This window comes from Chaetodon trifascialis, chromosome 4 (genome assembly GCF_039877785.1).
Source record: "Chaetodon trifascialis isolate fChaTrf1 chromosome 4, fChaTrf1.hap1, whole genome shotgun sequence".
Lineage (NCBI taxonomy): Eukaryota > Metazoa > Chordata > Actinopteri > Chaetodontiformes > Chaetodontidae > Chaetodon > Chaetodon trifascialis.
In genome coordinates, this window is record NC_092059.1 from 446,459 (window position 1) to 469,562 (window position 23,104).

Below are 23,104 nucleotides of genomic sequence, written 5' to 3' on the forward strand. Positions count from 1 at the left end.
AAGGTGAAGAACAAAATGCTGACTTCCTGTTTGTCTCTGATTGGTTGACAGGGAGCATGGCTGCTGCCAGGTCACTCTGGAGTGGTGAGTGCGTCCTCTCCATGTCGATGTCCTGACATGTCCTCTCTCTGCAGGTGTCCTGACATGTCCTCTCTCTGCAGACAAACCCTCGATCATCGTGAGCCGCCGTGAGATTAACGATGGAGAGACGGTGACGCTCACCTGCACTGTGCCGATCGACTACAGGGGAGGAGACTGTCGCCTGTTCAGAGAAAGGTCTCGGATCCCATTCAGACTGATGACAGCGACAGACTACCTCTGCGACTTCCAGCTGACCTCTCAGGAGCTGCTGGGAAGACGGCCGGTGGGCAGCAAGATCTTCTTCAAGTGTGACTATCACCTCCAGCAGTACACCTCCGTGTCCAGTGACGTCTCGGCTGTGACCGTCCGGGGTGAGAGGGACAGTTTCCACGTGTTAAAGGACAATTGACGCTCAGTTATTCCTGTCTGTTTTATTCTATAACCTGTTTTTCCTTTCTGCCACTTTGATGTTTGAACTTTTGTTCTTTGAAAGTTAAGCGTGGAGCCCGAAGAGGAACCACAGAAGGGGTTCCTGTTAGCTTGAGCTCTCAGATGATGACAGTTGGTGGAGCAAAAACTGAACATGAACCAGCCGCGGTTTTGCTGTATTTGCACGCCTAATACAGTCAAATGAACACAGTTTGCCCAGACTGAGACTTATCTGACTTGATAGAACAGGAGCCTGAAGAAACATTAAAAGAGAATAGAAGTTATATTTCAAACATCATTAGTGAGTCATATGTTGTGGAGAGGTCCAGCCTTCAGTCAGCTGAGCAGGTTGTTATGACCGTTTCCCAGAACGTCACAGATCTGATCTCACATCTTCTCTGTCCGTCAGGTCGCTTCAGAAAGTGGCACAAAGACGTTGATCTTCATAGAAGAGCTGACGCTAGAAGTTTCCGGCTCAGCTTTCATTTCGGCTGTATTTCAACCTCCTGATGACATCGAGGTTTAGACTTCATTTCAGCTTTTTTTTCAACGCAGACGTGTTTGCTGGCTCGGTCCATCGCTCCGTTTGGCGGCCCGCACTTTTACAGCCAAAAGGGGGTGTGGTCATTCTGAGGACAGGAAAGAGACGCACGCCTCTCATCTTTGAGCGTCAGGTCTTTGTCCTGTGCTGATCTGTCTGTCGGCGGTCTCTCCCTCAGGCAGCAGTCCCAGTCCTGGTCTGTCCGTCAGCCGTCGCTTCCTCTCACCTGATGACAGTGTAGAGGTCACCTGTTCTCCACCCCTCCGCTCCGTCTCCACCTGTCACTTCTACAGAGACGAGATCCACGTCGCTGAGGGGCCCTGCAGAAGAAACCTGACCGGCAAGCAGCTCAGCATCTGGGAGGAATCCACCGTGCTGCTTCCTGTCAACATGACCTGCAGATACGATCCACACAAACACCTCCACATCCGCTCGGAGCCCAGCAACCACAACCTGCTGTTTGTTGTCGGTAAGGAACCAATCAGGTTCATCCTGGGTCACATTCATAGCCAATCACAGAGTACAGGGTACAGACTTTTTGAACACCTGTCTGGAGTGTCTGTATGGAGTTTGGGTGAAGCTGAGAAAGAAAACGTCAATCACACAAAACCACTTCCTGTTCTTTACTGATGAATATTTGAACAAATGGTCTATTCATTTATTCATCAGCGTGTCCGAACAGGAAGCGAGGTGCAGTCCACACGGCAGCACCACGAGCTCTGATTGGATATCATGCAAGAACCACAATCTGTCTGAATTCCTGAAGCCTTCACAGATCTTCACCCGATCTGTTTGTTGATCTGTATGTTTGTTAAGCAAAGAGCACAAATCACACAGAGATCAAACTGTTCACTGGCCAGATCAGTCCAGATCAGTCCAGATCAGTCCAGATCAGGTCAGTTCAGTTCAAGCCAAAGTCCAACACACGGACACAAACAGTCCAGCAATAAAACAGATGGCAAACTCAAATATGACCCAGTGGCAAAGCTACACATTTAGGAAACGCCCCAAACTAAAGCTGCAGCAGCTGTCTGAAAGGCAGAGCCCCGCCCTTTCCTGGTAGGCTTTTAATGTGAAAAATCCTTGCAGGAAGTGTTGAGTGACAGGGACCTTAACAGGGAGCAAAAGAACTGCGAACACAACTGAAATAAATGAAGAAGAACTATTTTCAGCTCTGACCTGATGATTATTCCACTGATGAATCTATAACTGTCAGAAAACAGTGAAAAATGTCCGTTATAATTTCTCACACATATTCAGACATCTTATTTTGTCCAACAGTCTGAAACCCATCCATTCATTTTCTATGGGGGTTGCGGGGGGCTGGAGCCTATCTCAGCTGTCAGCGGAGGCGGGGTACAGCAGGGCAACACATATACACAAACAACCATTCAGTTAACCTAATGAGCATGTTTCTGGTCTGTGGAAGCCACGCATGCACAGGAAGAACATGCAAACTTCACACAGAAAGGCCCGACCCGGGAATCGAACCTTCTTGCTGTGAGGCACATGCACTACCTGCTGCGCTACCGTGCCGCCCAGCCCGAAATATGTTAATAAAACAAAACTTACCAACAGCCGTGAAAGACAAAAGATGTGATCAATGCTCTCTCACCCGCTGATCAATGCTCTCTCACCCACTGATCAATGCTCTCTCACCCGCTGATCAATGCTCTCTCACCCGCTGATCAATGCTCTCACCCACTGATCAGTGCTCTCTCTAACCCGCTGATCAATGCTCTCTCACCCGCTGATCAATGATCTCTCGCCCGCTGATCAATGATCTGAGTGGCTCTCAGATCTTTGAAGCTCTTGGACGTTGCCTTCAGTGTCAGTCTGTGATTTGTTCTTTGGTTCTCTGACCTTTGAACTCATTCGTCTGCAGATGCCAGTCGAGTCTCTTCTCCGGTCGACTGTAAAGTCTCCGTGGACGACGATCAGCTGGCGGTTTTCGGAGACGGCAGCTGGACGTTCGCTGGTGAAGACGGACCGACGGTCACCCTCCGTCTGACAAACAGTGGCCCGACGTCCGACGAGACCTGCGGCGAGGTCCAGAGTGAGACCAGGCCGGCATAAACCTGTGCAGGTGGATGAGACCGCTGAGGAATCAACAGGCCTGTGGACGCGTACGATGACAGCGAAGCTGACTGAGCTTCAATCTGTTCCATTAAAACAGCAGAAATGTACCCATTAACGATCCCAACGAAGGACATGTCTTATTTTCATCTAGTGGATCAAGACGTCCGTCTGTCTCTCTGTGTCTGTCTGTCTGTCTGTCTGTCTGTCTGTCTGTCTGTCTGTCTGTCTGTCTGTCTGTCTGTCTGTCTGTCTGTCTGTGTCTCTGTCTGTCTGCCTGTCTGTCTCTCTGTCTGTGTCTCTGTCTGTGTCTCTGTCTGTCTCTCTGTGTCTCTGTCTGTCTGTGTCTCTGTCTGTGTCTCTGTCTGTGTCTCTGTCTGTCTGTGTCTCTGTCTGTGTCTCTGTCTGTCTGCCTGTCTGTCTCTCTGTGTCTCTGTCTGTGTCTCTGTCTGTCTGTGTCTCTGTCTGTGTCTCTGTCTGTCTGCCTGTCTGTCTCTCTGTGTCTCTGTCTGTCTCTCTGGTCTCTGTCTGTCTCTCTGTGTCTCTGTCTCTCTGTGTCTCTGTCTGTGTCTCTGTCTGTCTGCCTGTCTGTCTCTCTGTGTCTCTGTCTGTCTCTCTGTGTCTCTGTCTGTGTCTCTGTCTGTGTCTCTGTCTGTCTGCCTGTCTGTCTCTCTGTGTCTCTGTCTGTCTCTCTGTGTCTCTGTCTCTCTGTGTCTCTGTCTGTGTCTCTGTCTGTCTGCCTGTCTGTCTCTCTGTGTCTCTGTCTGTCTGCCTGTCTGTCTCTCTGTGTCTCTGTCTGTCTCTCTGTGTCTCTGTCTCTCTGTGTCTCTGTCTGTGTCTCTGTCTGTCTGCCTGTCTGTCTCTCTGTGTCTCTGTCTGTGTCTCTGTGTCTCTGTCTGTCTGTCCGTCCTGCTGTAGCACACAAACACACAGTTGAGACTGAACACACATGGAATCATGGGAAAATTCTCCTGTGTGACATCAGCGGAGCTGCGCTGACCCTGGACTGTTGGTTCAGCTCAGCCTAAGCAGACAACCAGCACACATTCAGTCCAGTTCAAATCAGTCAGTTCATACAACAGTAAATGTCTTCAAGAGTGAATGAAAATATCAGATTAAGCATTTATGACAAAAACACTTGAAAAGTCTTTTAGAAAAACAATGAATAAATCAAGTTTGAAGAAGTGGCTGAGAGTGCTGGAGGCGATGTGACGCTGCATTCAGGACATAAAGCCAGTGGCTTCACACAAATCTTCAATTTGAAAGAGGCTTTTAAACTTTTACATTTGTCATTCAAACAATGTCCAAATAAAAGCAGGGTGTATAGAAAACATTCATCAAGAAGAAATATGTGGAGAATTTTGATTTGAGTGATGAAGACTCTGGTCTTCAATAATAACAATAATAATGTTGTTGCACGATTCAGACTGGAATTACAGAAATGATAGATTTGATAGACATGCTTCAAAACAAAGAAGTCACGTTCTCCATACATGACTTCCTGGTTTACCACGTGACTTCCTGGTTTACCACGTGACTTCCTGGTTTACCTTGTGATTTCCGGTGTCAGCCGTCAACGATTGTCGTTTGTTTGAAAGATATTAAATAAATAAAATTAAATGAAAAAGGTCGGTTACAGTTCAGCAGGACAAGCAACCAAAAGAGTTCATTGCTTCATTTCACAATAAACTCACCGGAAGTCATTTTAAACACATTTTCATCACACACAGAATCTGTAGGTGGCGTGGCGTTACCTGTGGTCACGTGTCCGCCTGATGAGCGCATAAACTGCAAACATTTTGATTCCAGGAAACCTTAAAGTTTCACACACAGACTTTAAGTTCTGCGTATTTACACGTCGGAACTGTTGAATCCAGTTGAAAGTGGCTGCGGACAACAAGCATTTATTTTGAAATGTCCGCTGAAGTTAAATCCTCACCTTCTGACCAGATGGTTCCTTTAAACGACGGCAGCCGTGGACCCGCCGAGCCGGTACGCTCTCACCGATTCATCGTGTGTGTTCATTCGAAAAACTGACAGCGTGCAGCTGCTGCACAGCTAATAGCTGATTAATTACCTGCACCGCTGCTACCAAGCCAACAGTAATCAGAACGGCGGCTAACACTGTTTAGCTGCTAATTCTAGCTTGTTTGCTAGCTAATGCTTTGCTAACGCTAATGTCGTCCTCAGTACTGGAGTCCGCTGTGGCAGCTAAACATGAAACTTCGCTCCTAGAGGCTTTTGAAACCCTCGCATTGATATTTCGTGTTTTGCTCTAAATGTAAAGTGGTGGCGGTTTGGTGACACTTGACTGTATTTTTAACGAAAATACTGTTGTGTTACGTGGAAAGTGTTCAGTGCTCCGAACTACGTTCAAATCCACCATTTGTAGTGTTTGTAAGAATCAGCAGTTCACCGTTAAATACGCTCACTTTTCAGAAGTTCGTACAGCATACGACAGTTTTTCTCCGCTGTGCTGCAGATTTAACGTCTTTCCTCTGACTGTCAGCGGTGGCTTTGAACGCTTCAAACAGCTGTTTGAAAATGTCGTCCTGACGGTCGGACTCCATGCTTGAACACACAGTCACTTTTATTTCTGATCCACATTGTAGATCAAAACTGAAGACATGAACACTGCGAAAGAACATGAGGCATAAGTGTGTGTGTGTGTGTGTGTGTGTGTGTGTGTGTGTGTGTGTGTGTGTGTGTGTGTGTGTGTGTGTGTGTGCCTGGAGTTTGCATGTTCTCCCTGTGTTCACCTGGTGTTTCCTCCATAAAAAACCCACTAAAAACATGCAAGAAGACCACCTGACCAATGGGGACTGAAGGAACTGGTCCCGGGCGCCGGTCGGATGGTGCTCCTGGTCTGCCGCAGACGAGGACGACCAGGACGGGTTAAGGACGGAGAAAATGGCGTGTGCGTGCAGTGTGCAACCTGTGTGTGATAATAAAAGTACATTTCCTCTTGAGTCTTGTATCTGTAGAGTAAAGTTGGAGCTTTTGGTAAATCAGGACGAAGAAAACATGGTCGAAACTCTTCAGGTTTATTATTGTCATGACAACCCCCCCCCCCCCCCCCCCGCCCTCTAAATTAGGTAGAAGCTTCTAGAAGTCGTTGGTCTGCTTCGAGCTGTCAGTTTGTTGTCGAACAGGAAGAAACAGTGAAAACGTCGACAGACAGAAGTCGTTCACACCTGACTCGGGATCAGCTGTTCTTTCTTTGACCGATGGGGAAGCCTGATTAGAAAATATGTGTGAGGAAAATCAATAAATATCAGCTGTTGGTTCTTGCCCTTGTTCGTCTCTGCTCAGACTCCAGAGGGCGCTGCTGAGTGCAGTGCATGCTGGGATGCCCTGCGGTCCTCACAGTGACAGCGGTCCAGGTCCAGGCTCAGACCAGATTTAAGCGTCAGGTGTAAACGTGTCCCTGCTCGTCTTTTAGAAATGAGTTCTGAGATGGACTGATTGGTTTAATCGGTCACTTCCTGCAGAGATAGAATCCATCAGTTCACATCATGTTACAGATGATTCATCAGCTGAGAGCACTTTTTACTTTCTAATATTATTATTGATCATGATTGACGACGAGCTCAGAGAGCGTTCAGGAACGTCAAAGCTGTTCAAACGACGGCGGCGTGGCGAGGCCTCGTCGGCGCCCTCGGCTCTCCGTCCACTCAGAGGTCAGCTCAGTCAGGACAGCTTCTCATTGGTCAATGGCCTGATCCGCTGATGGCGTTGAATGATGTCTGAAGAGCTGCAGTGAACAAACCTGCTCAGCAACCATGACGACCTGACAGCTGACGACCTGAGCTTTACTCTCAGCTGATTGAAGCAGTAATTACCAGAGTCAGTGAACGCAACGCTCTCGCGCTCCTGAAAGTCGACGAAAACCAGAAAATCACAACGAAAATGAAGTGACAGCTGATATTCTGTCGGCAGCTGCGCTGATAATCAAACGATCGCTGGTCATCTGCTTTTCTGTCGTGACTAAACTGAGCCTCTGGATTGGAAGTTTGATTACGTATCACGATGAATAAACACTCGCTGATCGTGGTGAATTGAATCATCAGGATAATCGAATGTCCCTGCAGTGACGGACAGTCCGTCCGCGGGCCAGCAGCTCCGGTTTGGACTTCCTGTCTGCGACCAGTGTCCAGCTCCGCTCAGCTTCCTGCACTGAAAACAGCCGACTCGTTTCTTAAGAAAAGGCGGCCTGATGGTATTTTGGCGATTATGGGACGATGTTGTGAATCACCTGAAGACGTCACTTTGGGCCTGAGGACGATTTTCACTGTTTCTCTGACGTCTATAGACGCTCGCAGTTGGAGCTGCAGATCAGTGGAAATGTTCACGAGCTGCTGCTCCAACAGAAACTCTTTATGAAGACGACGTTTGGTGAGGAGGTCAATTTGTTTCTCTGTTCAGCAGCTGATTCTCTCATCATCTGATGTCCCTGAATGCAGCGCGGAGCCTTTGTGGACAGGGACATCGATGAATTTTGTCTCTGCAGTAAGTTTGAGTCTGTGTACGCGGACTTTGGCGCGACGGCGGTCTGGAAGCGAAGCGGCTCTAAAAGCTGAATATCTGAGGTGACGAAGCTAAAAGTCAAAGCAGTTTCAAATCAGTCAGTCGAGGTCTCAAAGCAAAATTTGTGTCCAATCATTCATCATACGACAGCGTGACACGTCAGCGTCTCCATGGCGATCTGTTTTGTACAGCAGTCGTTCAGTCCGTCCGGGCTCCGCCCCCGTCCTGGACCACAGGGCTCGCCGTGGCGCGACAGGTTGACGCCTCGCCGCCCTCCTGAAAACACAACGACGCGCACTTTAGACTGTTAGTGATGAAGCCCCACCCCTGACCGCTGACATCATCAAACCTTCTGCTGACATCACGTCTCTGTCTTATTTCTAGTGTAGTTTTGTGTTGTCCTGTTATGATGGAGTCTCTGTGTGACCAGGAGACGCTGATGGTCACTGCGAGGACACTCACAGGTTAGCAGATGCAGAGCGCCGCAGACGAGCAGCATCAGCGCAGGAACGCCAGTGAGCGACGAGGCGGCACCCGTGGGCGAGACTCTGGAGGAGGCGTCGGGCATCTGCGTCTGCTGCCGAGCCTCAGAGTCCACGTCCTTACACTTCTGACTGTAAAGACACAGACATGAAGTCCATCAGTGAACAGACTGACGTGAGAAAACTTCTGTCCTCATTTGACTTTTTAATAAACGTCTTTAAACACGTGTGACATCACGAGCTGCTCAGAGGCCGCAGTGGCTGCAGACGCCGCGGCGGGCCGAGGCCAGCGGCTCCACGCTCTCACATGTTTTTTAAACACACTGTCATGACGCCGTCATTCTTCTGTGTTAAACAGATTAAAGTCAGTGGGTCGTAAGACATCTGTCTGTCTGTGTGAGACGTCCTCACTCACAGCTGTCTCTGCAGGTACTGCTGTCCGGACTCGCAGGCTTTGGTCTGACTCTGGGCGGCCAGCATCTGGCTCTCGGCTGCAGCCTTCAGGCTGTAGCAGGACGTGGTCTGGTGGATGTTCTGGGTCAGGTTCTGCTGCAGGGCCTCGATGTGCTCTGAAGATACAAACAGACAACCTGCTGAGACGCCGTCGTCTTTCCATCTGGAACGACCCCGACCCCCCCGCTTGGCTGTATCTAAGGCAGGCACGTCCAAACTGTTCCACAAAGGGCCGAGTGGCTGAAGGTTTTCTTTCCAACCGAGCAGCAGCACACCAGACTGGACTCATTTCATCAGCTGATCTCAGTCTTCAGACAGCTGATTGGTCAGACTGGGTGCTCTTGATTGGTTGGAGGAAAAACCTGCAGCCACACGGTCCTTTGTGGCATAGTTTGGACACGCCTGATCTAAGGTGTCTTTTTAACGTGGCTGCGGCCCGTTTTGACGTCCTGCTGGATCAGCTGTGCCTTAAACGTGAACGTTTGGCTCGCAGTCAGCAGGTGTGATCAGCCTGCGGGTCGCCGCGCCGCCGCAGGCTGATCACACCTTTACCTCAGCCGCTATGATGGTTGTCAGAAATGACCTCGTTATGTCAACAACGAGAGGAATTTACACAGTGTCACCAGAAAACAAGCTGCGTTGTCTCACTCATGATAACTCACGATCTCCAGATGACAAATGGCTTCAAGCCTGGCCCCTCTCAGCTTCCGTACATCAGCTTCGTTATGAAAACACAAAACTGAAGGCAGTTCACCAAAACCACGATGCAAAGATGGAGACGGCCTCCTCTGCACATCCGTGTCTGGACGTCCGTCTGTCCATGTCTGTCCATGTCTGTCCATGTCTGTCCATGTCTGTCCATGTCTGTCCATGTCTGTCCATGTCTGAACGACCATCTGTCCATGTCTGTCCATGTCTGTCCATGTCTGAACGACCATCTGTCCATGTCTGTCCATGTCTGTCCATGTCTGAACGTCCGTCTGTCCATGTCTGTCCATGTCTGTCCATGTCTGTCCATGTCTGAACGACCATCTGTCCATGTCTGTCCATGTCTGTCCATGTCTGTCCATGTCTGTCCATGTCTGAATGGCCGTCTGTCTGTGTCTGTCCATGTCTGAATGACCATCTGTCCATGTCTGTCCATGTCTGTCCATGTCTGAACGTCCGTCTGTCCATGTCTGTCCATGTCTGTCCATGTCTGTCCATGTCTGAACGTCCGTCTGTCCATGTCTGTCCATGTCTGTCCATGTCTGAACGACCGTCTGTCAGTGTCTGTCCATGTCTGTCCATGTCTGTCCATGTCTGAACGACCGTCTGTCCATGTCTGTCCATGTCTGTCCATGTCTGAACATCCGTCTGTCAGTGTCTGTCCATGTCTGTCCATGTCTGAACGACCGTCTGTCAGTGTCTGTCCATGTCTGTCCATGTCTGTCCATGTCTGAATGACCGTCTGTCCATGTCTGTCCATGTCTGTCCATGTCTGTCCATGTCTGAACGACCGTCTGTCCATGTCTGTCCATGTCTGTCCATGTCTGTCCATGTCTGAACGACCGTCTGTCCATGTCTGTCCATGTCTGTCCATGTCTGTCCATGTCTGTCCATGTCTGAACGTCCGTCTGTCCATGTCTGTCCATGTCTGAACGTCCGTCTGTCCATGTCTGTCCATGTCTGAACGTCCGTCTGTCAGTGTCTGTCCATGTCTGTCCATGTCTGAACGACCGTGTGTCAGTGTCTGTCCATGTCTGTCCATGTCTGTCCATGTCTGAATGACCGTCTGTCCATGTCTGTCCATGTCTGTCCATGTCTGTCCATGTCTGTCCATGTCTGAACGACCGTCTGTCCATGTCTGTCCATGTCTGTCCATGTCTGAACGACCGTCTGTCCATGTCTGTCCATGTCTGTCCATGTCTGAACGTCCGTCTGTCCATGTCTGTCCATGTCTGTCCATGTCTGTCCATGTCTGAACGTCCGTCTGTCCATGTCTGTCCATGTCTGAACGACCATCTGTCCATGTCTGTCCATGTCTGTCCATGTCTGTCCATGTCTGAATGGCCGTCTGTCTGTGTCTGTCCATGTCTGAACGACCGTCTGTCAGTGTCTGTCCATGTCTGTCCATGTCTGAACGACCATCTGTCCATGTCTGTCCATGTCTGAACGACCGTCTGACAGTGTCTGTCCATGTCTGTCCATGTCTGAATGGCCGTCTGTCTGTGTCTGTCCATGTCTGAACGACCATCTGTCAGTGTCTGTCCATGTCTGTCCATGTCTGAACGACCGTCTGTCTGTGTCTGTCCATGTCTGGACGTCCGTCTGTCAGTGTCTGTCCATGTCTGTCCATGTCTGGACGTCCGTCTGTCAGTGTCTGTCCATGTCTGTCCATGTCTGAACGACCGTCTGTCTGTGTCTGTCCATGTCTGTCCATGTCTGTCCATGTCTGAACGACTGTCTGTCAGTGTCTGTCCGTGGGGTGCTGCCGAGGGAGGGGCCAGGACCAGCCTGTTGGCCAATCAGCAGTGACTTCACTGGTGTGGCCATTAAACATATGCATGTAGAAAGTGTCCCGCTGTCGTTGGGTGAGGACGTTGGACCGGGCTGAGCTCCACCCACAGCTGTAGATACTAGTACCCATGAGCCCACGACATTTCCATGACACCTGTTATCAAGTGAGGACACCTGAGCGAGCGAGGCGCCATCAGCAGACAAAGGTGAAGACTGAACTTTTCCAAAGACGCTGTCGACTAAAAGTTGTCCCACATAGCAACAGTAACTCAGGCGTCCTGGGACCAGCTCTGCGTCGTGTCAGTCTCTCAGGAACGTCCCGTCTTATCTGCGCTCGTTATGTCAGGAATGGCTCCAGCTGCCAGCTCTCTGTTTTCTGTTTGTGAGCAGATTCTGGATCAGATTCAGCCTCAGTGAGATCAGAACGCGTCCGCCGGGACCAGCTCCGAGTAGAGACACCCGACTCGCTGGCATGGCGAGAGACGCATGGGTCCCTGACCAATCACAGCTCTCCGTCTTTCACATCCTGTGTGATGTCATCAGGAAAGAGGAGCTGACTGACTTCCTGGAACAGGAATGTAAACAAACATGGCGTCTGAGGCGGCGTGTTTGATCCTGGCTGTCTGTCCCTCAGCAGCATCGTCCCTCTGTCAGCTCACCTTGACTACAGGTGAAGAGCTCTGAGCTCCTATTGGTCAGCGCGTGTCAAATTTAATGAAAGAGACATCACGTCCACCATGACGCCAAGCACTGATCAAGAGTAACATCCCAATAACAAATCCATAATCCATGGTCACAGTGCATGATGAGTACCTCAGACCTGAATGCAGGACCGCAGTACTTCCACAGCGCAGTATTTGTACTCGTGCTGCAGTAACAGAGGTGACTCACTGATGATTATCAGCTGAACACAATGCGTCTCTCATATCTGCCTCAGACAGGAATTCATCACTTTCCTCTGACTGTTCAGAGCAGGAAGTCGGCGTCATTCCAGCGTTTCTCCATCAGGCTGCGCTTCCTGTTTTCACTCTTCGTCGCTCGCGGCAGACGCCTCGTTTCGCCTCACGTTCGGCCATAAAAATGATCTTTACGTTCATTTTTAAAGAGACAAAACATTACACTTGATGCTAAAAAAATCTAGATTTTTGTTGAAAGCAGGTCAAATAACCTCACATCCTTTCTCACCTCCTCCTCCTCCTCCTCCTCCTCCTCCTCCTCCTCCTCCTCCTCCTCCTCCTCCTCCTCCTCACACCTGAACAACTGAACAGGTCCACTCCCAGACACCAGGTGAGGAGGAGCAGCAATGATGCTGCACCTTCGTCATCCTGAGGTTCAGGAGTTTAAAACGTGACATGTGTGAAGTACCTGACTTTACTGCAGTACTTTGTGATGTACTGCGTGTGTCTGACAGTTACTGCAGTTCAGAGGGTTTACTCACCTGCACATACTCGTACTCTGCTTTACTTTCTAATTTTCTGTTTTTACTTCAACATTACTGGGTCGTATTAGAGTAGAAGTACTGCGTGCAGTAAAGCGTCCCCTGTGACTGTCGTCCTCATGTCTCTGATCTCATTCGATTGTCTTTCACTGAGGTCAAAGCTGATTGATTGATTGATCTGATCGGTGGTCAGTGCATTGATTGATTAACAGACTTTCAGCTGCACCCGTCTGATCTGAGTTCAGTTTATCAGAAAAGGTCAGATTTTAGAAACTCTTCATATGTTTTCATGTAAAAATGTCAGAGCTGGCAGATAAATGTAGAAAAATAAAAACTCTTTTAACCTTCTTACTTCCTGCCCTTCTTCTTCTTCTTCTTCTTCTTCTTCTTCTTCTTCTTCTTCTGTTAATTTCTCCATCATTGCTTCTTTTGTCTTATTTTCTTTCTTCCTGTTTTCTTTCCTTCGTCTTTCCCTTTTCCTTTTTTCCTTCTGACCTTCCTTCCCTTTTTGCCTTGCTACCTTCATTCCTTGTTTCCTTCCTCCTCAATGCAGGAAAGTTTCTATCTTTCTGTTTTCTTTCTGTTTTCTTGTGTTGTTTTCCTCCCTTTGTTCTTTTTCTGCTTCCTCTCATTTCTTTCCTCTTTTCCTTCCATTTCCTGTTTCTCTCTTTCTTTTGTCGCCTTCATCTTATTCAGAAATTGTCCTGTCTTTCCTCCTGATGTCTTCTTTCTTTCCTTGTTTTCTGAATCTTTCCTTCTGTTTTTCCTCATTTTTTCTTTACTTTTTGCTTTAATCTTGAACTCTAATGTAGAACTGAGCCTCATTTTTATATTTGTGGTTTTTGATTCTTTGCCATAATTAAAGGAGGCTTTCTCTCCCTCAGAGCAGAAAACGCTCCCTTTATCCAGCCAATCGACTGTTTGTTTACTGTGACTCACAGGTCGTCATGGTAACAGGGGGGAAAAGGCAGCTAAGAATAAGCCGGCGGCTCGCTGAGAAAGTCTCCTTTCATGGCAGCGACGGAGTTTTTCCTACAGAGCGAGCGTTACCTTCCTGCAGGCTGAGCTGGGCGGTGAGGTTGGCCTCCGCCTGACGGAGCTGCTCGACGGTCTCCTGCAAGACGCTGATGTTCCCGTTCAGGACGACCTGCGGCACAAAACAAACACACCCGGAGAGAAAAACATGTCAGTGAGAGACGGATTCAGGTTAAAGGTTTTACTGCTGAGCCCACAGGCTGCAGAGTGTTTTCACAGGCACAGCAGTAAAAGTACTCTCAGCTTCAGGTAGCTAAAGTATCAGGTGGAGTACAGGTGGACGGTCATGTCTCATGTCTGCAGAGGTCTTGTGGAGGACTCGTTTGTCACTTGGAGTCAAACCTTCTCAGGTTTTAGTCGTAGACTACTTTATATTTTTATCAACCCCTTCATGAGCCTCTAGATGCGCCTCCTCCAGGATCCTGGAGCATGTTCATGGACAGGAGGCGAGAGGTGCCTTCAGGGATGTTACAGCATGTAGGAAATGAGACCGCTCCACAACCAGCAGCCACACCGAGCACCACCGAGGCCAGGCCAGACCGGGCCGGGCCGGGCCGGGCCGGGCCAGGCCAGGCCAGGCCGGGCCGGGCCGGGCCGGGCCAGGCCAGGCCAGGCTGTGCGCTCCCAGAGCTGAGCTGGTGATTGAAAGCAGGACTCGACGCTGAGAGCAGCTTTTACAAACATTCCTCTCACTGAACGCAGCGGTTAAAGTTAGATCAGCGCTCTAAACAGAGTCCTGCACTTAAAGGGACAGTCCAAACAAACGTCCTCACCCTGAGACACTGCTCATACCACTGCAGCATGCAGTGTACACTGTAATAATACTACTGATGTGCTGGGGTAACACTGTTTACAGCTCCTCATTTGAATTGATCATGAATATTATTGATGAGATCAGGAGGAGACGTCGTCCTCTTCTGCCAGACGGCAAACAGAAAGAATCACACTGAGAGACATGTCCACAAGGACCCCTGGGACATCTTCAAGGATGGTGAGACTCTTTGTGTTGTTTCAATAACAATTTATTTCAACAATCGAACGAGTGTTTTTCTTTCCGATAAAAGACGAACTGACGTTAAATTTCGGGTTGTGAGTTGTTTCTGAGTGTTTGATTTGAGAAATGCAGTGATTTGAATTCACGGTGATCTCTGAAAGTTTCATTTCACTGTGAAGTCTCAGCAAACCGCCTGAACACCTGCAGCCGCTCGACAGGAAGTGATGCACAGGAAGCAGCATTTACATACAGCTCAGAACTCACTGTCACTGTGTGTGTGTGTGTGTGTGTGTGTGTGTGTGTGTGTGTGTGTGTGTGTGTGTGTGTGTGTGTGTGTGTGTGTGTGTGTGTTGGGGGCAGTTATGTTCATCTTTAAGACAGTTGTTTTTCAGAGCAGCAGGTGAAGCTGCACGCTGATCATTTGCCTGCAGATCCATTTAACGGCCTCACGCTGCACTCAGAAACCTCTGAAACCCCTTCAAGGACTCCTGGAATAGAGGCTGAAGTAGTAGAGAGACAGGTAGACTATGTGTCCACAAGTACAGAGACACTCGCTGTGATTGTTTACAGGTGTAAAAGAAATCATGCTTTGTTTAATGGAGAGGTCTCCAGTAAATCAGGTTGTGATGTTTCATGTCCTACAGGATGTCAACATGTCCGACCTGCTGCTCTTCTCCTGTCCTGGAACCGATCACCAGGAGCTTCAATACCTGCCGGACAGCTGCACACAAACCTCAGACCAGCACAGACCGCAGCGGTTTTAAACTCACTGGACTGGAATACAGAGGGCCATCTGAGGGCCAAGGTGGTCTGGACTTGTTTGTCCTGATCTGGACTTATCCTTCCTGGTCTGGACTTGTTTCAGTGGAGACTGTCCATCCACATTCAGACTAATTAATGAACAGCTTTGTTAATTGTTAATATTTCATTCAGATAAATGCTAATTGACACAACAACACATTCCAAACTGACCCGCTGATGAACCTGACATGAGACCCACAGAACAGAAAAACACAGGCAACAAAACCAGAAGCTGAATCCACTCCCTGAATGTCGCACAGCTCCTGGAAATACCACATGTGGCTCTCAAGTTTCGCAGCTGAGAGCAGCTTCAAAACTCTGGGCTGAAGACAGAGACTCTGATCATCCTTCTACAGGAAGAACAGATAAAGATCAGACAGCTAAACAAAAAGCTACCCAGCATGCATCAGCTTGAAGTGAGCTGCTCAGCACTGCGTCGTGTCTGACAGGTGGATTCAATCAGTGACAGGTGCAAACAGTTAAAAAACACACGTGTAAGGCTTTTATTTTGAAGGAATGCAGCAGTGTGGCAGCAGTACAGATCACGTCTGCGTGCAGAGCGTGAACTCCACAGTCGATGATGATTTACCTGAAGGGGTTAAATAATCATGAAACGTTGAAGACAGGAAGCTGTCAGGAGGCACCGAGACAAAACTGACTTTGGTTCTTTCTGAATATGTCCTGATAAGAAGACGCTGAATCAAACTGTGATCCTCCAGCTGTTAGCTGCCCCATAAACACACTCATTCTTCTCTGTGTTCATTATGCTGCCACCTTAATGCCACCTTTACATCACATTAACACCAACTTAACACCACCTTACTGTCACCTTAACATCACCTTTACCAGAGGCGGGCCATACTATTAGGCAAACCAGGCATTTGCCTGGAGCCCCGGGCCCCATATAAGGCCTTTGGGGCCCCCTCTTCACAATAGTAGCATCGGGATGTCTAATTTGATCAATTACTCATGTTTTGACAGTCTTTCTACCAACCGTGCACCCCTTCAGTCTGCACTGCATGGACTATTCCATGTTACATATCGCGCTCGATCGCGCTGTGCTTATGCGGAAATGATAACGGCGCGTAAAATCCAAACAACAAACAAACGGTAAAAGAGAGAAAGAGACATGAAGCGAGCGTACGAAAGTGGATCGCAAAAAAAGAAAGAGGGACCAAAGACAGCAGTTCATCTCAAAGCTGCCAAAGCTGTCAAGCTTCTTTACCGGAACCGCAGCAGCGGAGTCAGCGGAAGCAATAAGGACATATTAGGTTAACAGTCTCTGTGTCGTAATGTGTCTCATAACTGATCGAATTGTTTTGTATGCTATTCTCACTTTGCAGGTGACACAAGGTTGACCACAAGGCCCTTTCCCTAACCCTGCCTTTCAACATATTTTATTCTTTTTTTAAATAAATCTTTATTCATCCTGGAATAACAATTGTCAAGTCTTTACTAACACTGTATAACAAAGGTCACATCTTTGTTCAGACTTGAAGAGTCCAGATTATCTTGTCAGTGAAACATGCATTAGTCAGGGGTTGAAGAAGACCAGAAAAACTACATTTGAGACAAATTCAAATCTATTTGCACACATCCACGCTTTAAGACAGTATGAGAGTCTGCAATGTCCATGGAATATACATATAAGGTACATTAGACTGGTAGATGCAGGGGCCCCCACATGACTGTTTGCCTGGAGCCCCCAAATGGCTAAGTTCGCCACTGACCTTTACACCACCTTAATGCCACCTTTACATCACATTAACACCAACTTAACACCACCTTACTGTCACCTTAACATCACCTTAACACCACATTAGTGCCGCCTTAGCGTCACATTAGCATCACATGAATTGTTCCTGCTGAAAACAACAGTTTGATTTTACTTTCAGACGAACTCGCAGGTTTACGCTCTCTTGTTTCGGACACATCAGACCAGCAGGAAGCGACCAAAGAGCTGCTGACATCACACTGGACGATGACCGCGGACGCCAGATGAAAGGCGGTCTGAGTGTCCTGGTCTCAGTGTGGACTTTGACCGGGTTCACTGTTTGTTCTTGTTTCATAAGAACGCAGACGGGAGCTGCTTTTGGCTCATGAGCTCAGTGAGCAGCTTTCTGTGGAATCCTGTTTTCATAATACACATCAGAACACAGTGTTTGCACTGAACTCTGGGAAATGTAGTTCAGCTATCAGCTGGCAAGAGAGCGAAACTGTGTCAGGACGAGGGGAGAAGGAAGGGAGCAGGGAGGGAGGAGTGCAGTGGAGCAGTGCTGAGGGAAGGAGAACAGGAGGAATGAGTCAGGATGAACCACCGCAGGAGGAGGAGGAGGAGGAGGAGGAGGAGGAGGAGGAGGAGGAGGAGGAGGAGGGAGAGGACGAAGGCAAACACTCACTTTTTCCAACCAACAACTCCGAGAACATGAAGCTGGAGCGTCACAGTTTAAACAGTCAGAGACTGAACCTGAGGCAAAATACAGCCAACATGGAGGGAGGACAGAGAGGAGGGGGACAGAGAGGAGGGGGACAGAGAGGAGGACAGAGAGGAGGAGGACAGAGAGCAGGAGGACAGAGAGGAGGAGGACAGAGAGCAGGAGGACAGAGAGGAGGAGGACAGAGAGCAGGAGGACAGAGAGGAGGAGGACAGAGAGGAGGAGGGGGACAGAGAGGAGGACAGAGAGGAGGAGGACAGAGAGGAAGAGGGGGACAGAGAGGAGGAGAACAGAGAGGAGGAGAACAGAGAGGAGGACAGAGAGGAGGACAGAGAGGAGGAGGACAGAGAGGAGGAGAACAGAGAGGAGGACAGAGAGGAGGACAGAGAGGAGGAGGACAGAGAGGAGGAGAACAGAGAGGAGGACAGAGAGGAGGACAGAGAGGAGAAGGACAGAGAGGAAGAGGGGGACAGAGAGGAGGGGGACAGAGAGGAGGACAGAGAGGAGGAGGACAGAGAGGAGGACAGAGAGGAGGAGGACAGAGAGGAGGACAGAGAGGAGGAGGACAATCAGACAGAACCTGAGCAGACTTCACGTGGGTCGTGTTTGGACGCTCTGATTCATGTTGACGCTGTTCTTTATGGGCGTGGCTTCGGGGCGTGGCGTCGACAGGTGGAGGCTGTTAGAGTCTTAGTGGGTGGAGCTGCTTCGGTTTGGATTCTGGCATTTGATCTGAAAGCCAATCTATTTCAGCCTTCAGATCGTACGAGGGATCGCCGATCCAAACTGAACGAGCCGTGATTGGTCAGTCTGGTTTCACCTGACTTTCCACACAAAGCAGATTTTCCAGTTCAACCTTCATCTGATGCTTCACTGTTAGCCGCACCAATCAGAGATCAATGACGTCTCCGATCGATCAGAAGCGATAAACAGATGAATCAGCGCTTCACATCGAGACATTATCAGATACTGACGGTGACTTTTTACAGTGTGCAGTCAATCCCAGCATGCACTGGGTGACTGGCGGGGTCCGCCGGGCCAGTCTGACCTCAGGGCAGGAATGTGTCTATTTTTCATGATCATGTGATCATATGTGTCGATGTTAATGATGAATGAGGTCAACTTAAACTCATCTGATTATCAAGATCTCAGAACGTGTGTGTGTGTGTGTGAAAGGGAAACATGCAAACAGGAAGTGAAACCAAACGTTCAGACTCTAGAACTGGCCTCCATCCTCACACTAAACTGAACTGTCAGACTCTGTTTTGATTGGCCGCCGCTCGCCTCTGACTGACGGCGGTGCCTTCAGGTCACTCACGTTCTCCTGACGGCACTCCTCCAGCGTGGCGTTGGTGGCGTTCAGGCGTCCCAGCAGCAGCAGGATCTCGGCTCTCTGGCGAGCCTGCTCCTCCCTGGTCGCCTCCACCAGCTCCTCCAGAGCCACCTTGTTCTTGTTCCACACCACCTTGGCCCCCTCCAGCTTCTCCGTCACGTCCTGCAGCTCGGCGCGGCACTGGGCCGAGCTCTTCAGGTCCGGAGATGTCGCCCACACCACGATGACGATGAGCGAGATGATGGACCAGAGCGCCAGCAGGGCGATCACCACGTTCTTCGCCTTCTGGGAGGACTTGGAGGAGGCAGCCATAAGAGGACAGCTGAGGAGCAGGATGGAGATGAAGATGAAGTCGAGGGGATGGAGGCGAGGACGATGAAGACGAGCCGTGGAGCGAACAGCTGCTCTCAGCGAGTCTCTCAGCTTGAAGTGAGCTGGACTTTCCCTTCAGGCAGGCACAGGCAGGAACACAGGGAGGGGCTCCCTCAGAGGGGGGGCCACGCCCCCGCTTCACCGCTCCACCCCCACCTCCCAAACCTCAGCCTCCTCCTCCTCCTCCATGGTGGTGCCCAGAGAGGGTCACAACAGCATGAGGGAAGCACACACACACACACACACACACACACACACATACAAACACACACACACACACACACACACACACACACATACAAACACACACACACACACACACACACACACACACACATACAAACACACACACACGCACACAAACACGCACACACACACACACACACACACTCACACACACACACACACACATACAAACACACACACACGCACACACACACACACAAACACACACACACGCACACAAACACGCACACACACACACACACACACATATAAACACACACACACACATAAACACGCACACACACACACACATAAACACGCACACACACACACACACACACACACACACACACACACACACATAAACATGCACACACACACATACACACATAGAGAGACACACACACACAGTGCATGTGGAAAGTTTCATTTATGTGTGAAATGTGTGTGTCTCTCTTTCTGTGTGTGTGTGTGTGTGTGTGTGTGTGTGTGTGTGTGTGTGTGTGTGTGTGTGTGTGTGTGTGTGTATTTCCCAGCCTCCTCTCTGGTCCCCTCTTGACCTCTGAACAGAAACTATGTGCAGTTTGGCAGCAGCAGATTTTCAGAGAAATGAAAGTGGAGATGAAGTCAGAAGCTCAGCCTTCATTCCTCCTCTTCCTCACTCTTTCCTGATCTCCTGCCAGCTGCTGGCACAAGCTGGCACTGGCCCCGCCCCCCCCAGTCATTTTGAGCTGCGATTGGCTAAGAGCTGCAGTCTTTGGAAACAGCAGAACAACACGTCTGTAAACATGTGTGATTCCCGCCAGAAGCTGGGTCTAGGGTTGCCCCCCCTCCTCCAGACCACTCCCCCCCCCCCCCCCCCCCCCACACACACCCCTCCAGGCTGGAGCTTCACGGTGGAAAAAACACTGATCTGTCAGAAACAAATGTAAACCACATGTGACTGAGCCTCCTGTCACCTCCTGTCGCCTACTCAGCTCCACGCCCATGTTTCCCCACGTCGGTCTCCACCCGTCTCATCTCTGACCTCTGATCAGGTCCTTATTGGACAGCTATTGGTCCACCGTCCCTCTTTCAGGTCCAGCAGCTCCATGCGGGTGACAGTTCAGGCCATGATGTGGATTTGGCCTTGGTTCCTGGCCTTGGTTCCTGGCCTTGGTTCCTGGCCTTGGTTCCTGGCCTTGGTTCCTGGCCTTGGTTCGTGGCGAGCTCACCACCTGAGCTTCAAGCCTCACCTGAAACCTGCTGAAATCAAAGCTGAGCTGAAGAAACTGCAGCTGCTGGAAAGCGGATCAGTTCGACTGTAAATCACAGAACCTGAAGCTTCAGACCTTTTCTCTGCGCTCACATGACAGCTGGAAACACCTGGAAGGCTCTGGTCATGTGACCTCGTTCAGCAGGACGCCAGCGTGTGTTTGGTCTGTTACTGTGTCTGCTGCTCGCCGTCGCCCTCTGGTTTTATTCTCCTGTACTTTGGGTTGGGCTGTACTTTTGGCTCCTGGCTGTCGGCGGCCATTTTAGATCAGAGTAGTTAACACATGTTCATCACATTACCGGTGGTGAGTGTGTGTTTGGCTCTTCGTCGTGTTCTGTCGGCGTCGTCTTCATACAGAGATGATGTCGCTCAGTGTGACTGATCTGCTCTTCACTTGGTCATTGAAAGGTGGTGGTGGTGGAGGAGGCGAAGAAGATGAAGAAGATGAAGAAGATGTCGTCTTTACCTGATTCTGTCCCTGCTGAGCTGAGCCGTCCGTCAGTGCCGACACACTGTCCTTTTTCCCAGCTCTGGTTTTCATGGACAGGATGCTCTTAAAAACAGGTGGATGGAATCAACATCAGCAGCTTCAGGTGGCGCCAAGTCAAAGTCATGTGACCTCAGACATCAGCGCTTCAGCCGACTGTTGCAGAAAGTCCAGACTGAGTCTGAGGACGTCTGAGGACGTCTGAGGACGCACAGAACAGCTGAGGACTTTCAGACGTGTTCAACAACACGCCGCAACCAGAGGACGTCTCCATCCAGAGGACGTCTCCATCCAGAGGACGGCTCCATCAGAGGACGGCTCCGTCCAGAGGACTTCTCCATCAGAGGACGTCTCCATCAAAGGACGGCTCCATCAGAAGACTTCTCCATCCAGAGGACATCTCCATCCAGAGGACGGCTCCATCAGAGGACGGCTCTGTCCAGAAGACTTCTCCATCCAGGGGACGGCTCCATCCAGAGGACGTCTCCATCAGAAGACGGCTCCATCCAGAGGATGGCTCTATCCAGAGACGGCTCCGTCCAGAGGACGTCCATAGGATGTCTTTTTCCAGAGAACACTTCAAACCTGCTCACAAACTCTTCATCAGCGTCGTTGCTGTCTATTAAATAGACAAAAAAGTCTTCTGCTCTGATGAGCTGATGTTTGGGGCTGGAAGGTCAGTAGCCAGCTGACCTCTGACCCCGTCTCCTTTGTCCTAACACAGGAAGTGCTGTGAGGTCAGAAGTGGAAACCTGGACTCACATTCAGGCTGGACATCAGGAAGCAGTATGGACAGGAGCTGTGAGTGTTAGCAGCAGGAGCTAACATGCTAACAGCAGCATTCAAACTGGCACTTCGTCACTGCAGCTCATCGTCTTCTGTCAGCACACACACGCACACACGCACACACACACACACACACACACACACACACACACACACACGCACACACACGCACACACACACACGCACACACACGCACACACGGACAACAACAAACTGTACGTTTGCTGGACGACTCGCTTGACCGCTGAAGCTTCGTGTTCACAGTGATGACTGGATTCTGTCACATCTTTGAGTGTCCAGTGTGAACACCATCGAGGACAAACTGTGGACACTTGACTTGTTTTAAGACAGAGTTGGAAAATTCCCTCCTTGAATTTCCCGTGCACGGATCGACGGCGGCGCCGCACCAACGCCAAAGCATCAATCACTCCAACAGATCGACTGTCTGCAGAAGAGCCACAGAAATGTGCTGACGGCGTCTCGACGGCGTGTCGCAACAGAGTGCTGGAGGGAGGACGGGTGTGTGACGAGTGACAGCTGCTGTCCCAGCCCCGCCCATTCAGAGACACTGAACGGACTCACAGCGAGACTGTCTCAGCCATCACCTCTGACCTACGAGGAGTGTGTGTGTGTGTGTGTGTGTGTGTGTGTGTGTGTGTGTGTGTGTGTGTGTGTGTGTGTGTGTGTGTGTGTGAAAACAGGTATTTATCACGTTGTGGGGACAAAAATCTGTTTACACAGTCACATTGTGGGGACTGACCTCCCTTATGGGGACAAAATGCAGGTCCCCTTAATGTATATCATTAAATGTTAGGGTGTCAAATTGGTGCCAGTTAAAAGAAAAGGGGCTAAAAG

General features: G+C 49.7%; 2 protein-coding genes across 2 annotated transcripts; one reads left to right on the plus strand and one right to left on the minus strand.

Annotated features, from left to right (window-relative positions):
• Nucleotides 1-56: 56 nt before the first annotated feature.
• On the plus strand, nucleotides 57-3,127 carry LOC139330046 (uncharacterized). The gene is made up of 4 exons (XM_070960774.1): nucleotides 57-84; nucleotides 135-452; nucleotides 1,230-1,520; nucleotides 2,937-3,127. Exons 1-4 carry the CDS (start codon nucleotides 57-59, stop codon nucleotides 3,125-3,127), a joined length of 828 nt encoding a protein of 275 aa, XP_070816875.1.
• Nucleotides 3,128-6,150: 3,023 nt separating this feature from the next.
• On the minus strand, nucleotides 6,151-21,237 carry LOC139330048 (myosin-11). Its single transcript, XM_070960778.1, has 6 exons — nucleotides 21,149-21,237; nucleotides 19,110-19,569; nucleotides 13,577-13,673; nucleotides 8,552-8,705; nucleotides 8,117-8,268; nucleotides 6,151-7,930 (listed from the first exon to the last, which is right to left on the minus strand). Coding segments are annotated over exons 1-6 (954 nt in total). The 3' UTR covers nucleotides 6,151-7,928.
• Nucleotides 21,238-23,104: the final 1,867 nt, after the last annotated feature.

Coding starts and splice junctions, on each gene's coding strand:
- LOC139330046 (XM_070960774.1), top strand. CDS start 57: ATGGCTGCTGCCAGGTCACTCTGGAGTG. Junction 85..134: donor TGCCAGGTCACTCTGGAGTG/GTGAGTGCGTCC, acceptor CTCTCTCTGCAG/GTGTCCTGACATGTCCTCTC. Junction 1,521..2,936: donor CAACCTGCTGTTTGTTGTCG/GTAAGGAACCAA, acceptor ATTCGTCTGCAG/ATGCCAGTCGAGTCTCTTCT.
- LOC139330048 (XM_070960778.1), bottom strand. CDS start 21,237: ATGGCCGCCGACAGCCAGGAGCCAAAAGTACAGCCCAACCCAAAGTAC. Junction 19,570..21,148: donor GACGGCGAGCAGCAGACACA/GTAACAGACCAA, acceptor GCCTGCCTGAAG/GGAAAGTCCAGCTCACTTCA. Junction 13,674..19,109: donor AGGAGTGCCGTCAGGAGAAC/GTGAGTGACCTG, acceptor TTTGTGCCGCAG/GTCGTCCTGAACGGGAACAT.